We start from the raw sequence: 17,019 nt of genomic DNA on the forward strand, positions 1-17,019 counted from the left end.
CATGGAAAACCTACCCCACAGGGGATAAGATCACATTCCACCAGGGCTGCATCTACCTCTACAGTCTTTCTCAGAGGAGTCTCTACCAACAACATCCTAGAAGCTGCTACCTGGAGCTCTGTACATACCTTCACCAAGCATTACCACATGCCTATTTTTTCTAAATCCAGAGCTGGTTTTGCCACTGCAGTTTTGCAGGGCTTAATAGCTGGCCCTAATGCTCTCTAACTTCCTCCTCCCTTCCTTAGCTTTGGGAATCAACCCATATGTAATGACTGCAACAGTGAAACATGAAGAACATAGTACAGTTGTGTACACTTACCATAAATGTAGATGTTCGAGTGTATTCACTGTTGCAGTCCTGGTTACCCTCCCTCCAGCCCCCTGACTTCTCTTGGCTCTACCTTTCCTTCTTGTTTTAAGCTTTCTGGTGTATTTTATTTTTGATGGAGGTGTAACATAACATATAATTGCTTCCCTTTGTGGGGGCACCTGATATCTGGGGCAAGAAAAACTGATGTAATGGTGTCGGCTGCATGTTTTATACCCCTGACGACTTGACGTCATGGAAGAAGAGACAGCATCTGACACAGGAATCCAAGACTCTGGTACTCAGGCCGGCTGAGGGCTACCAAATGTAATGACTGCAACAGTGAAACATGAAGAACATGTACATTTATGGTAAGTGAACACAACTGTACTTTTCTCTGATGGTATTCCTGTATATAACTAACTTTTACCTCAGTATTTTATGTTTTGGGCTTAAACTTTTACTTGACAGAATAGATATTGAAAATTTTACTACAAAATTTCATTTTTCTATAAGGATTTAGGATTGACCATTCTGAACTTCACTAACTGCTTGTCAGACACTTTTCTCAGCTGTAAGCTGGTCCTGAGTCCTTGTTGGGATTCCTTAACTTTTGCTTCATTTGTTTATGAAAAAATATACTGTTTATGCATTACTTGGTTGTGAAGGACTAGGGCAAGTGTGCTTGGTGCCTGTCACTGTACAGTTTTACTTCACAAATTATCCTTTTAGTCAGGAGGTGTTATCAACTCTTCTTACCTCCATTATCTGTATAAGAGACTACTTCTGCAGCTAGGATCTGGACCATAAACAAAAAAGGTTGTCCAGGAAGCTTCAGTCTTCATTTCAGCTTCCATCTTGCCTCAACTACTGATGGGTGACTCTGCTGTGGCCATTAGTTGCTCCTTGGACCACTCATCTTTTTCTCCTGGTCTCTTTGGTGTTGGTCCAAAAAATCCCATTATAGATTGGAAATTAGGCATGTCCTCTGCAGCTGTACATTTGATTTTGTTGCAAAAGGGTGAACCACCCTTGCAAGCTTCATGGCACCTACCAGGGATGCTGTTTTGCTGTACTGCAGTGAGGAGCATCTTCCCTGGGGTAGGCACTGTTTATTAAGCTACTGTTTTTCTGGGGTGTCTCTTAGGAAAAGGAAGCCTAAATCCAGACATTTTAGCTTTCCTAAAGCAGAGAACTACTTGGTTTAGCAAAAGGGTTATTAAGAGTATTTCAGTCTTTGAATGATGATTTTCCTCCTCAGAAAAAAAAAGGATGAAATAAATTCTTGCCTATCAGATACTGTTTCTCATTCTAAAGGCAGGATTTTGACTATGACTGTTTTTCGTATTCCCTCACAACAGAGTGGAGGTTCTGGCTCTGAAGAAAGCGTTTCTTCAAATTCCCCTCCTTGAAGAATGGTCTTTTTCTGATACTATTGCCAAAATGAGGGAATTTTTCAGTGAGAATAAAAAAAAAATATCTAAATCTCAACAAGATATTATGATGTATTACAAGTAGATTTTCCTCAGCTTGTAGCTGTCTCTTATGTGTTTCCAGCCTGAGAGGATGCTTTTTTTGGCAGCCTGCACTTTCCCTGACAGTCGGGCATCTGTTCCTAAAAGGTCTGATGAATTGTGTCAAGTGTCCCAGTCCTGCAAGTTTCTTTTTTCTAACACCTGGGCAAATCCTGCAATTATTTCCTCATCGAGGTCAGTGCCTTCCAAATGCCTTAACCAGCTAGCCTTACCCCTTCTGTCAAACTGGGAAAGGTTTTGGATATGTTTGACATTATCAGGCATATTTCTCTTTTTGCTGGTTTCTTATAATAATTTAAATAATGTAATTGCTGATCTCCTTTCATTAGATGCTGTGTTTTCTGTAGTATCTGTGTCTCAAATGTTCTTTGAAATGTGCTTATGACACTGCTGTCATTTTCATAGTGACTGCCACTGGCTCTGTCTTGAGAATTTTGCTTGGTTACAGTCTTAAAACTTACCAGAAGATGTTAAATTTGAGATTTTAAATGTTCCTTTTCATGAAGCAGTATTATTTTGCCCTTCCTATGTAGAGGTCCTTAAAGGATTTTTTTTAAATAAAAGTATTTCTGCTTTTCCCGGTTAGGGGTCGCTACAGGGGAACTCCAGTCTGCTAATGACTGGCAGTGGATTTTTACGCTGCTGAGTTGTCAGCCCGACGCCCAACCTTCAAAGAAGGCACACCCTTCATGCACACAGCTACCTGCATGTCTTTAAACATCACTCGACCGTGGGGAGGACATGCAGACTACACACAGAAGGCGCCCCAGCCAAGAATCTAACGGGAGAACCTCTTGCTGTGAGGCAACAATGCTAACAGCTGCACTACCATGGCCACAAAGGATTTTTTTAAATGAGAAAGTTAATTCAGTGAGTTACCCACATTTTTCAACCGTCCTTTCCAAAATATTACAGAAACTTTTTTCTAGTTCAGGTTCTTCTTTCAGGACGAGAACAAGCATTCCAGACAAGGCTCAGGCAAATAAAATGTTAAAAATAGTGGGAGTAGGTGGGTCAAGAAAGGAGATTCCTCCCACAACCAAGGACAATCTAAGAAATCAAACTGACTCTATGCCCCCTCTGAAATGTCTTCCTCCCCACCCTGGTGAGTATTACTGAATTAGAAGCAGGAGACACTTCAGATCTGGTCAGAAGTGATATACTTATAATAGGAGATTCAGTTATTAGAAGAATGGATATTTACATTTGCAGAGAATATAATGAATGCTGAATAGTGCTGTCTTTGTCAGCAGCAAAAACACGGGATTTACATTTGCAGAGAAGGTGATGAACATTGAATAGTGCTGTATTTGCTAGGAACAAAAATACAGGATTTGAGAAAGACCTTGGAATGCCTTAAAGTAAGGAAGTACGGAACTGTTTATATTCATCGTGGCACAAATTATCTCACCTGCAAAGATTCTCAGACTGTCAGTAGAGAACTTACAGCACTCTTAAATTGCATAGCTTGTACAGGTGTTAGGACATATTTTTCACAAATCACACACAGAAAGGAGAGTCAGATCACCATAAATTGAATGAAAAGATTTTTGGATGAATACCTACATGTGTTAAAAAATGGAAATGTGTAGAGCATCTAAACCAAATTTTGGGCACACGTCTTTAGTATGTTTACACCTTTCACGACCAGGGAAGAGAATTTTTCAGCAAATGTATTGCAATCTTTCACAAAACAAGACAGGATTTTTGCCAGCTCAGAAATTTAAAAATTTTTGGATAGCAACATTTAATGTATCTCTGATGGTTGTTAACACTAGGAGCATTAGAAAAAATTTTTTTTTTTTTTTTTTTGTTAATTGAAAAATTTGCTACATTCTCATAATACTGATGATGCTGTTTGTGAAACATGGTTAAAGAACAATGACTGGAAACCAGTTCTGTAAGAGTATAAGTGTTTATACTATAACAGACATTCTAACAAAAAAATCAGGTGGAGGTGTTATGATAGAGATTTAAAATTATGAGACCTGTGATTACTGCATGTTCAGTGATTACACCAATGCTGTACATTGCGTAACTGTGTCAGTTAAGACAACCCTGGAACATATAACTATTGTTGGAGTGTGTAGACCACCAAAGTCAATTGCTGGACTAGAGGAATTCATACATTTCTTGTATGAAACCCATGAAACACATTAAGGAAGAAGAAAAATAGTGGCCGGGGACTTATATTTACCAGAAAATGACTGGAATAATATTGATTCAACAACATTAGTAAGGAAATTATTTACAATGTATGTTCAGGAAAAACATTGCTTCAGATTGTAAAAAAGCTTACCAGGGAACAAAACATACTAGACATTGTTTGTGTGTCTAAGGAAATAACTGTTACTTCATGTCAAGTATTAGCACAGTTGATTTGCAGTGATCTTGGGGCTTATATAGGTTACATTGTTGCTAAATAGTGCTGCCAAACTGAAATCTAAACCAATGCACAGAAGATTAATAACAGATTATAAGGAATCAAAACCGTCACTGTGTAAAACCAATTGGAATGATGCCTCAGTGGCAAAACTGCAGAAGGAATGTGGCAAGTTTTGAAAGAGAAATTGCTTGAATGCAGAAAGCCAAAAAATGTTTTAACATCAGAATCTAGGTACTCAAAACCAAGAAGATTTATTTCAATAAGAGCAAAATACTTGATTAAGGTGAAAGACTAAAAGTGTAAGAAACAGAAAAGAGGTTGAATTATAACTTTGAAAATTGAAATAAGCTGGGTAGATATACAAATCTAACACAATGAGAGACAAGATCAAGAAAAATTTGAAGAAAATGTATATAAAGATATTGAGCATAATAGAAATAGTTTTATACATACATAGATGTAATAGGAGTAAAGACATACAAATTGGCAAACTGTGTGTACATTCTAAAATTTGTTCTCATAACAGATTATAGATATTTTCACAAAATCTTATGCAAAGTAGTTTGGCCCCACAAAGGAAGTGATAAATCATCCTAGTAACATCTAGGTAACCTTAGATACTGAAATCAAATTAGTATATATTGAAAAAGAACTACGCAAGCTTGACCCAAACAAAGTACAGGGAGGAGACAGAATAAGTAATAATGATCTGCGAATACTTGGCATGAATTTACAGTACCATTATATCCATTATTCACTAGGTCATTTAAATATGGGGAGATTCCTCAAGATTGGAGACGTACACAATTAAGGCTCTTATATATAACACAAGCATTAAGCCACAGTTCAGTGAGGAAAGGGATGATGATGAAGCATGGATAGGATAATTCAAGGAGTAAGGAAAGAATTGGATTTTGGATGCAGATTCATAAGGAGAATAATTAGTCATACAGAATATTATATTGATAAAGTAGCAGAAAGTATAGTAAGAACTAAGCCAACATTGGAATGGAGAAAAGAGATTTTGCCAATAGAGATGACTGCAATTAGGGGTACAGAGAATATATGAGGGGGCTGGAATCTACTAGAGAAAGATGGCAAAGAAACTGAGGTACTGGGAACAAATAATTAGAAAAAAAAAGGTAATAGAATAGGCGAATGCCAAGAAGACATTCGGTTGCAGGCTAGTGATTTGCCTTCTTTATCAGGGATTAAAATCAGAGTATAGACAAAGAGAAAGGGATTGGAGAATGCTAAATGAAAGTCCTGCACTGGTTGAGTTTTTGATCGAATCTAGAACAGGAGCTACTGTTAAAAAGGGGATAATTAATAGGGCATATAAAATATTACACAATAACTATAGGAATCACTCAGAAGAGGTGAGAAAAGATTGGGAAGAGAGATTAGATATGCTATTCACAAGGAAACAATGGGAGGATATATGTATGGCACCCAATATGCAATAAAATCTAGAAGATTTAGTATTTTTGCCTGGAAGTATTTGTGTAGATACATTTTTATCCCAAGCATACTCTAAAGAATATTTCCTTAGGTGGATGGTAAATGCTGGAGGTGTGATGTCGAAGAAAGAGATAATTGGGAACATTTGATTTGGGAGTGTAAAGAGTTGGCAGACTTTAAAAATGTCCCACAAAGTACTCTGTCAGGAATACTGGGTAAGCAAATGAGTGTAACAAAGGAAATTATCTTTTGAGCTGGGATACAGGTCCTGAATAACCTTGATATAGTAAAGCCTTGTTACATTTAATTCTGGCAGCTGCCAAAAGAGTAATTACTAGAAAATAGAAATCAAAATCTAAACCAGCTATACTTGAAGTAGTGAATATTGTAACAGAGATAAAAGAACAGGAAGTGGGATCTTTAGAAAAGAGTAGGAGTAAATCCCATAGAATCAAAATGGAAATTGTGGGAACAATGCATGCATAAAATGTTTTGTAGGAGGAATGGGGTTTAAGAGAAGGCAGGAATTGAATAATTTATGTAATGTTGCTCAGATTATACGATATATAATGTATAATATTTATAAATGCGAACTTGCTAATATGGTTTGATTACTTTTATATAAATGTAAGTTTGCCTGTGTCACAGGTGATAATTCAGTAAAGGTGTTTAAATAAGATTGGAGGCATGCACTGGTTAAAAGTATCTTTAAGGGAAAGGTAAGTAGGACAACCCCATAGTGTTACAGACTCACAATTTATTTTCATGTTGTAGAAAAATAATGGAGAAGGATATTTTGCATAAATTATTGCTGGAATTTGAAAGGTTGGGACTTGAAACCATATATCAGCATGCATGTTTTGAAAATAGATCTGTAACCACCTGTAACATGATAGCATTGTGCTGTGACATAATTTATATAGACAACTTTGCATTTAATAGGGTTATACACAAAGTACTGATCAATAAATTAGAACAACTAGGTATTGCTATACTATTGATAAAATGGATAGCTGCATGGCTTACAAGTAGGACATGGCAAGTATCTTATAGCAATTGGACAGGTGAAATTCAAGGTTACAGTCAGGATGTTCCACAGGGTTCGGTCCTAGCAATTTACTTGTTTAGTTTGTGTCTTTCAGATCTTTTTCATCTGAGATGTGCAGTCAGTATGCAGATGAATTGAAAATGGTTAAACTGATTACATGTGTTACAGATAGGGAATGTCTGCTAAAGAGCTTAACTAAATTGACGATTTGTGTACAGAAGAATATTATGCTGAGTAATGCATCAAAAACTAAGCATATGAGATTTGGGAAACATAGACTGAAAGGTGAATATTTAATACAGTACACAATGACCGAAACTGTAAATTCATTTAAGGACCAGAACATATGGGTAGATCCAGTTTTAAGTTCTTCTAATTATATCAACCAATTAGTTAAATATAGTTCTAGAACTATAGGTTGTGTAAAAAAGATTTATAAAGTCTAGGAAATCAGAAGTGATGAAATCATTGTTTGCTAGTTACATTAGATCAAAACTTGAATATAGAATAATGATATTGATACCTTAGATGAAAATAAGCATGAGTAAATAGGAAAGAGTACAGTGAAAATATACCAAAGGCATCAGCTGATGTGAAAATTGAAGTTATTATGAAAGACTAAAATCGGAACTTGTACAGTGTCTCATATAGACATTTAAGAGAAGACCTTATTCAGCTATATAGGACATTTAGAGACAGCTACCTCTAGAAATGTTTTGGATTATCAAAAGGTAGCAGAGAATCATCAGGCAATCTCTGTAGAAGATTCTATAGGAATGAGAAGTGTACTCACTGGTTCTCTGAGGCAGTAGCTGATGAATGGAACATACCACCAAATTACATTAAAGTAAGAACAACTTTAAATATTTTTTAAGAAAAACCTGAACACTTATTGCGGGAATAACTGTTTTGTTATATTACAAGGTAGAAAGGCATTATTGCCCATACCTGAAGTATCTGTATGCATGTATGGTAGTTCTGTACATCTTGTTCAGAGTTTAGGTCTTAACCATCCTAGTTAGTACCAGGTAACCTCAGACATTTGGATATTCAAAATCATTCTACAAGGTCATAACCAGCAGTGTGACTACCTGCCTCCATTTCAAGGCATGCTTTCACACCCATCCAATAATTCTTACCTGTTATCTCCTGTTCTGAATTGGATGTTGAATCGACGGTAATAGAACCTGTTCCTGCAGATCACAGAGGTACAGAATTTATTCAAGAATATTTCTGGTGCCAAAGAAAGAAAGAATAAACCTGGAGACCTGTCCCAGACATTTCTTTTGTAAACCTTCACATCATAATTCCAAAATTCAAAATGCTTTCTCTAAAGTCTGTTATCCCTCATTCCTCCGCCAAGGTGTTTCTAGTAACACCGGATTTAATTGCTATCACATTACAGTCAACAGCAAGTTCAGACACTTTCTGCTTTTTTCTTTCTTGGTTTACATTTTCAGTATGTTGTTTTGTCCTTTGGTTTATCTACAGCTCTGACATGTTTACAAAGTGTCTGGCTCCTGTAGTAGGCCATTGCAGGTCGTAGGGCATTCACATTTTTCCATATTTAAATGATTACCTGATTTTTGCAGATTCCTTCACATCTTCTCAAGAGTATCTGGCTTGTGTACTAGACATATTTCTCAGCTTGGTATTTCAGATGAACAGAGAGAAATCTTCTCTCATTCCATCTTATAACATAGTATTTTAGGATTTCTTATTGACACAGCACTTATGATGACCTTTCTTCCTATAGGGAATAATTTCTGAAAGAGGGCAAACTGTTGGGTGAATCAGTGGTCTTAACCCAGATCTGCCTTTCTTCCTACCAGCCCCTACTCAGTCTGTAACACCGGATGCTTCAGACATTGCATGGTGGGCTGTGTCCAAGGGAGTGAATGTTCAGGGTCTCTCGAGCAAACCAGAAAAGTTACAGTATGTAAATGTCAAGGTAATGATGTCTGTAATGAATGCTCTTCTATGTCTGTGAACCATATTTGGACTCCAAGCCGTCTGGAATTTATCACAGAAAACACCAGAGTAATGTGGCACATAAACGAGATGAAACCAGGTCCTGCCTTCTCTTAGGACTAGCTGTGGCAGCCTGGAATATAGCAGCTACTTCAACTTGTCCCACCAGGCTACATACATTCCATCAAAGCAAAAAATGTGGCAAGCAGGTTGACCAGGGTGAGGACAGACTCTCATGAATGGAAGTTGCACCTGGAGGTCTTCCAGGAAATGATCTGTCTGTGGTGAACTTGTCAAGTAGATCTGTTTGTCTCCAGGCAAAACAGACAGCTGAAAAAAATTCATCTTCAGGACTCTCTTCAAGCAGGCCAAGAAGTCAGATGTCCTTTCATTCCCATGGATGGGAATGTTTCTTTGTTTTTCTACCCTTTCTGCTGTTAACCAGAGTTTTTCTAAAAATCCAGAAGGACCCCTAAATATAAGTTTGGTAACCCTCTTTTGGACCATGCAACAGTGGCTGTGCCTTCCTTTGAAAATGGCCAAGAGCAATTACTACAATCTTCCTCAGAGTAGACTTAGATCAAGGGGAGCTTGAGTCACTCGAACTGTCAACATCTTTAAATGGCCTCTTGGATGATAAAATTCTAATAACTTTTAGGCATTTTTTCAGAGGACATGCAATAGGTATTAAAGGAGTTAAGCAAACCTGCTTCTAGAAAGTCATATATGGGTAAATGGGAAAGATTTTCTAGTTGATGCTAATCCATGAACCAAAATCCTTTTTAAGGCTCAGACTGCTGTGAGTCTTCAGTATTTGTGAGAGTGAGAGTTATTATCCTCTGGCATCTCTTAACTCTTCTGTCAAGATGCATCTCTTGGACATATCTGCTTGTCTGCCCTTACAACCTCCATTCCTTCTCTACATCAAGTGAAAGAGTTTATGAAAGGATGCCAAAGAGAGCTCCTTTTGTGGGCTTTTGAGGACTGACAGTTAGCTAACACAATTCCTTTGTTGTGCAGATAAGTTTCCTTCGGGGAAGACAATTTCCACATCTTATTTTTTGACAGAAATGTATTTTTTATGTAAAATGTTTACTTTTAAGCTAGGAACATTTGTTTTTAGAGACTGTCAAACTTTTAAGCTAGAAACAGTTGTTTTTACAGACTGTCATGTAACTTTAGTCACTTTTTCCCTAGGATAACTACTTTTTACTTTTGTAGAAAAAGGTTGTTAAACTAATTTTTCCTTTTTAAAAATTGTGTTAAATTACTTTTGTGGGTGTGGTAAGTGTTTAAAGTGCTTTTCGCTGTTTTTTATGGAAATTTTGTCTTTTTTTAATACTGACTACTTCTGCCAGGCTTCCAGGCATATTTTTTGGCTTCACTGTGGAACAACCTGACAGTTCCTCTGTACTTTCTTCTTCTTCTTCTTCTTGTCACAATAACAAAATAAATTCCTAGCAACTTTTGCTTCTTTAGCAGGCTGTTAAATTGTCTGTGACTCTGCTGTGACCTTTTCTGGCTCCTCAGACTATTCATCTTTTTCCTTGGTTCCCTGTGGTGTAGTTCCTACAGGCAATGTGTACCATAGGTTAGACATGTCCTCTGCAGCTGTTGGAGTGCTGTTCAGCCTTTTATTCTCCAAATTTGTAAAGGATTTTTACAGCTGTCTGCAACATATTTTTCAAAAAGCAAAATAACCAGACATAGCTGCTGGTAAGCATAATTGTAAAAAGGATTGGCAAAGGAGCCTCCAGAAACAAGGACAATCTAATTAGTCTAATTAGTTGAATGACAATCTATAAAATCCCTCCAGCCTTGGTAAGCCTCTAATTCATCCCCAAAGTTTGTCCCTGCATTTCTCTCTTTTGCAACAAATTTGGTCAGAGAAGTGGATTCTGTGTATGATTCATCAGGGATGCAGATGTAAGTAGGAATCTCTCCTTTCTTTTCAGGGTATTCCACTCATCCATCAGATTAAACATTTTCCCTCCCATCATTCAGCATCTGCTAACCTAGGGGGTGATAGAAGCTGTCCCTCCTTGGAAAGGAGAATGTTTTTATTAAAAGGATGTTTCTGGTACCAAAGAAAGAAGCCTTCTGAATACCAGTCCTATATCTTTCCTTCCTTAAACCAGTTTGTAAAAGTTCCAAAGTTCAAAATGTCCCTTCATAACATGTCTCCCTGCCATTCCCTATTTAAGTTTTTTTCAGTAACCCTAGATTTAAATGATGCTTGTCATATTCTTATAGCATCAGATTTCAAATGTTTCTTAAAGATTTGTGTGTGTGGATCACACTTTCAGGTTACTGCATTACCTTTTGGGTTATCTACTGTTTTAATACTGACTACTTCTGCCAGGCTTCCAGGCATATTTTTTGGCTTCACAGTGTCAAGCTCTAGTGATAGCCTACCGTAGACTGCAAAATATTCACATTTTTCTGTATTTAGACAACTTGCTTATCTTTCCAAAGTCTTTTTCATGGAATGGTGGTCTTGTGTGAACTTGGGTGAGTGATCTGCATAGACTGGGGTTTCAGGGGAATATCCAAAAGTCTTGCTTGAATATTTTTCAAGGATTGTTTTTCTGGGGTTTCTCCAAGATTCCTCAGTTCAAAGAGCTTTTCTTCCATAAGAAATAGTAGATCTATATCTAGGTCTATTCCTGAGTTTTTCCACTCAAACCAAAGCCTCAGCTAGGGAATTCCTCCTGATATGATTCATGGCATCCATGACTCCTCTACCAGACTCCACATGAAAAAAACATTAATGGTACCTAAAGTCACTATGGTCCCAATATCAATATCCCCTAACATTCCATATTCCTCTTTGGGGATTTGTGAAAAGGGAATGACTTTGATAAACAGGCCAGTTTTATCAGAATCCAGGTCTTCCATTTTCTTTTCCAAATTCAGCACAGTCTGCAACTACAGGAATTTCAGACTTTGGTTGGGGACCAGTGTTTAAGAGGATAAAACTGCTGGGTGTTTGGAACAGAAAAGACAAACCAAAACACATAAACGTAAAACAGATGATGGCAGTAATAAATGCTCTAAACTCTCTCAATCATGTATTGTCCCCAGGACTATTATAAGTGGTTACACACAACACCACAGTAATGTGGTGGATAAGTAAATGGGGGGAAGAGGACCAGTTCCTAAACTTAGTGCAGACTAGCCGTAGTAGCCTGGGATATAGCACAATCTCATCCTGCAGACATCTTGCATACTATCAGAACAAAATTGTATGGCAGACAAGCTGAGCAGGATCAGGACAGCCCCTCACTGGTAGAATTTGAATCAGAGAGTCTTCCAAGAATTGACCCAGCTATTGGGAACATCTCAAATAGCAAGAAAGTCAATGGGGTGAGTGATTTATGCTGGAGGTTTGGAGACACCCAAATTGGGGACTGGATGCATATATTCTGGAGATACAAACAGGTGCTGGGAAACCACATTAAAATAACAAAAGAGTTTTACTTTCTAGGAGAATATCTAGAGTTAAGCAGGTGTAATCAATTTTTACCAAACAACATAAAATAAAGAACAAGTATAAGTCCAAAAAGAACAACCACAATGCCAGTGAATCCAAAAATATTTCTACCACCTCAGTCAATATACCTTTTACAGAATTAAAATGCATCTTTGCTAAAGCACACTTATATACACATAAAACAGGCAAATTCAATTACCAATTAAACAGTAATTCTATTAAACTATAATAGCAAGTTCCAATTAAGATCACTATTTAGTCCCTTAGGGGCTAATGTTCCATACTTAAGTATAAAAATTGCTTTTTTATATGTGTTTTGTTGAATACCTGACACTAGCATGCTTTTTAAGTTCTTTGGAATTCTGGTGTTTTTAGCTTAGAGATATAAAAAATAATTTTGTGGAGGACCTATTCAGTAAGAGTGGTTGTTAAGGTGATTAATGTAATAATTTGCAGGTGTGATTCTTTGCAGGTGCAGAATTTCCAGGATGATGCAGCACACTTGCAGTCTGCATATGCTGGGGACAAATCTATAGAAATTCAAAAGCGGGAACAGGAAGTGGTACAAGCATGGAAAGCTCTTCTGGATGCTTGTGATGGACGTCGTGCTCAGCTGATTGATACAGCTGAGAAATTCCGTTTCTTCAAAATGGTACGAGAATTGATGTCGTGGATGGAAAGTGTAATTAGACAGATTGAAACACAGGAAAAGCCACGGTAAGATACAAGTAATCTGTTTGAAAGGTTTTAAATGTATGAGCAGTAAAATTTCAGACTTTCAATAATGTAAAAGTTCTACTGTGGAACTCCATCTTCCTGAAAGTTGACATTCCAAAAGAAGAAAAAAAAAGCCCAAAATCCAACATGGTGAAAAGATCTTTTTTTCTTTTCTTTTCTTTTTTTTTTTTTTTTTCAGCATGCAAGCCCCACTGCACCATCAATGTAAGGGGGGGCAAGCCCCTCACACCCCAGGACTTATGTATACCAACTCCACAGTGGCACCCTCTCAAAGAAGGGAGAAAGCTCCCTAAATAAGTGAATTATTGCCGATGCACTTTTAGAAATGGCACTGGCAATGATTTTCTGTGGAAAAAAGCGTTCCACATTATGCTGTACATCTTTGTTTTTTGCATGCTACTGAAAATTAAGCAGTTTCATCTTGAACATGTCTAGAGAAGCCTGAAGTAACATACATACTGTAGATATTTCATTTACTGCAAAATTTATTACTGTCACACAAACATAAATATTATAAGGGAATGTTCAGTAATGATTTATTTATTTTTAGTTTTTGCCCTCAGTGCCCTTGGGTTCTGTAACTGCCTCTTGTCCTTGCTGCTCACTCATTCCTTCTAGTTGGAGTAATTGGGTAGCAGTCGTAGTCTTTTGTAATTCAAAACAGGTGATTTTTTTATCTATTGTCCATTTTCTCCTTCTCTTTGTACTTGACTTTAAGGAGCATTTAGATGTCTGTGAGCACTTGATTTCACATACAAACACCCCCCCCCCCCATACATCACAATATAGAACTCTGCTTGCCATAATTTAACCTGCTGTACTGCTGTACTTTTGTCAGTGCACAGCATCAATGCTGATTACTAGGGTGAACAATTAAGCCTTCCATCAGGAAAAGACCACCAAGCCATCAGTTCATATTTATTATAAAAATCATTGTGGTAGGAATATAGTATCAGTCACTGTCCAGATCTTTTCCAGCAGTCATATATTCTCCCCAAAGCATAAGGGGACATTATCAAAAACCAGGGTACCACAGGCATCCTTGCATACAAGCAGCATTGCTGCCTTGGACTTGTTCTTTTTCACTAACTAAAACGTATGGTCACTTGACTACTGCGATCTTTCATTTGACAGTTTTTCATGCCTAGTTGTGAAGGAATTCACAAGGTATAATTATGTTTCTTTGTATAGGTATAATTGTTTAGATTTGAATTAAGAAATGTTATACCCTTTTTGTAATTTGTCATTGCAACTGATGTCCTTGCACTAAGCTTTACTGATTCATGTTTATGTGCCTTTTAGAATTCCCTAAATTTTTTACACTGTTTCTGTATCATCTTTGGGGGATAATATTGCAAATGTTTTCTGAATGTTATGCTAATTTTAATGAATCGATTAGGTTTTGAATTTTTTTGCTTAGAACAAAAAAGCTTCAGGATTTGTCTTTTTTGCTCTCATTCGAGTCCTGCTTCTGTAAATGAACTTACATCAGAAAGAATAAATCGAGAAAGCAAAGGGTCTGATCTGAACAAGTTGTTAGGCAGTACTAGAGAAAAAAAGTTTAATAAAGAATGTTTATAAAGAAAAATTATCAGACTAGCAAAAACTGAGTGAGATGAAAATATAGAAGTTTTAGAAAAGATTCTCTTGAATCTCAGCAGGTATAGTCCTTGGTGACCAGTAGCTGGCTGTACCATTTCATTACATTGCACAGATGTGTTCATTCTTTTAACTGGATGATGTCTGAATAAAAAAAAAAAACAATAGCAACTAAATTTCCAGGCCAGTGTTGCCAAAAACACAATAAACTGTACAAACTAATTTGCTCTTCCATGTATTCCACTGCCAAACTAGGGGGTTTGGTGAGACAACAGCCCAGAATTGTGCTACTGAAGTTCACAAATTACTTTTAAAATGTTACCAGCACAGATTTGTTAATCATCCAGAAGCCATCAGTTCTGTTTTGTTGGCCCTCAACAGATGCTCAAGTCACGCTTTTCAGAGATTGAAATGTTGGCAACTAAGCATCCATTTTATGGATGCCTGGTGCCCAAGTGCCATTTCTGCTGACACCCAGTAAAAGTTTATCATTGCCTTCTGTGTAGCAAAGCCTTGAGTGTAGCAGGTTTGCTAGAGAACATAGAATGTTCATAGGTCAGAGATGCCTAAGAAGCTCAGCCTGGGCCCTGCAAACCTGATTCCTCTGATGTGCTACCCTATTCCAGCAGCATTGACTCAAATTATTTTTTGTTTCTTTATTTATCAAGCCTAAATGTAGTATTGTTTTAGTTAAGATAACACAATGACAACAATAATGAACCCAGTTAGATTAAATCTTATTCATTTGGCATCAAGAAGACCAAGTGTAACTTATCACAAGGTTTGCCAGCTTTACAAATAGGAATATTATGCAGGGGTGCAGAACACTTGGTCACAAGATAAAAAAGAAGAGTAGTTGCCCATCTCATCCTCTGGCTACATCTGAATAGGCTTCATTCTTTTGAGCTGTGATGAAGCCTGCTAGATTCCTTTGGCTACTCTCCAACCTCATTTTGTTCTCCACAGAGACAGCTTGCCTGGTGATCTAAATTGCTCTCAACTCCATCACCTAATCCCATTCCCTAAGATTCTGACTGTTCTTTGTTTGCAAAAGAACATTTTACAATAAATTATAAGGCTGATACAGTATTTGATCAGACTTCCTTCTATTTTGCTTAAAAAATCTTCAGCTCCTGTAAAGTACCATGCCTTAGAAAGATTTATCCTCAAGTCTCATCATGCCAGCTTGGGGGGGTTGAGGGGGGTTGAACTGAAATGGGCTATTTATTTTATTTTATTTTTTCTTTCCTGCCTTGCCAGTCATCAAGCTTCTCCCAGTTGGGCTAGAGCCCATTACTTTTCAAGAGCTGGGGGACTCTCAAAATCTGAAGGGGACCATCTTCCTGACAGACATCATGGAGTTTTGTGTCCTGACCAACACCCAGAAAAATAAGTACAATTTCTTGTATGTCCTGACTCTGCTTCCTTTAGTACTGATATGAGCATATGGACCACATCCCATGCATATGTGCTCCTTCACAGTTACAGGCAAGGGCTGCCATCAGTGGCTTAGACAGCCCATCTAGAGTCTGCCGTAGGTCAGTCACCACCCTCTACTCAAGACTCACTCCCACACCCTGGATTGAGGTCAGTCTTCCCATAGCTGTGGGTATGGCTAACCAGAGCCACCACCACCCTTCCTCACTCAGGATAGGCACACTCATCATCCCCTGGCTGCTCTGTCAAGTACTTGAGCCACTAACCAAACCTGGGTCGACTGAAGTATACTTAGGGCTTTATCCCTCTACACCAAGAGAGGGGCAGAGTATATCTTATTTTGATCCGATTGAATACCTCCTCATTTTGATAATAAATACTGTAATTCACTTATTTCCATTGAATCTGCTGTGCTTATGAGTCCTTGCTGATGCTATTCCAGTTATGAAAAAAGTATTTTGATTGGAGTTCTTTGTTGATGTTGTTCATTGGACCAAGTCTGGAATGTTTAAGACTTTTATTAGTTCAGCTGTTGACGTGTGTTGTTCCTGCTGTTGTGGACAGTTTTACTGATATTTGCAAAGTTACCTTAAATTACCTTGATAGTTTATATGCTTTTCTTTAAAGATATGAGAGGTTTTACAAAATGCCTAAGGAGTTAACATTTTACAGAACAGAGTTACAGCTAATCATGATATCAGTGATATTTCTGTGTGAAGATAAGAGAAAATAATTGCTATGACCTTCCCGCAATGAATCTTAGCCTGTGTTAACACTTCACCTCTCAGAATTTGGCATTTTTTCAGCAAATTCTCTCAGTTGGGATGCCTGGCAACTGATCAGTGTACAACACCATGACATAGATAACCTCATAAATAGTATGCTTTTCCTCAGAGCTTGCCAGTTTTCCTTTCTGTCTTTTAATTACACAGTTGGTCTTGTCAAGACTTGGCATCATCATTCAAATCTTACATTTGCATGCCTAAATATCACCATAGTTAATTTCTCTGTGGACATCAGATCTCTAGACAAAACATGCAT

The 17,019-nt window shown here is 37.4% G+C and overlaps 1 protein-coding gene across 2 annotated transcripts in view; it reads left to right on the plus strand.

Annotated features, from left to right (window-relative positions):
- LOC122804338 (spectrin beta chain, erythrocytic-like) overlaps positions 1-17,019 on the plus strand; it is a 2,132,081-nt gene that overhangs the window by 1,669,915 nt on the left and 445,147 nt on the right. For both annotated transcript variants that reach the window (XM_044074141.1, XM_044074142.1), the window contains one exon: positions 12,677-12,921. In XM_044074141.1, coding sequence (XP_043930076.1) covers positions 12,677-12,921 — 245 coding nt within the window. The remainder of the gene's footprint in view (positions 1-12,676; positions 12,922-17,019) is intronic.

The sequence above is a fragment of the Protopterus annectens genome, chromosome 6.part0 (genome assembly GCF_019279795.1).
Source record: "Protopterus annectens isolate FY-2018-M chromosome 6.part0, PAN1.0, whole genome shotgun sequence".
Lineage (NCBI taxonomy): Eukaryota > Metazoa > Chordata > Ceratodontiformes > Protopteridae > Protopterus > Protopterus annectens.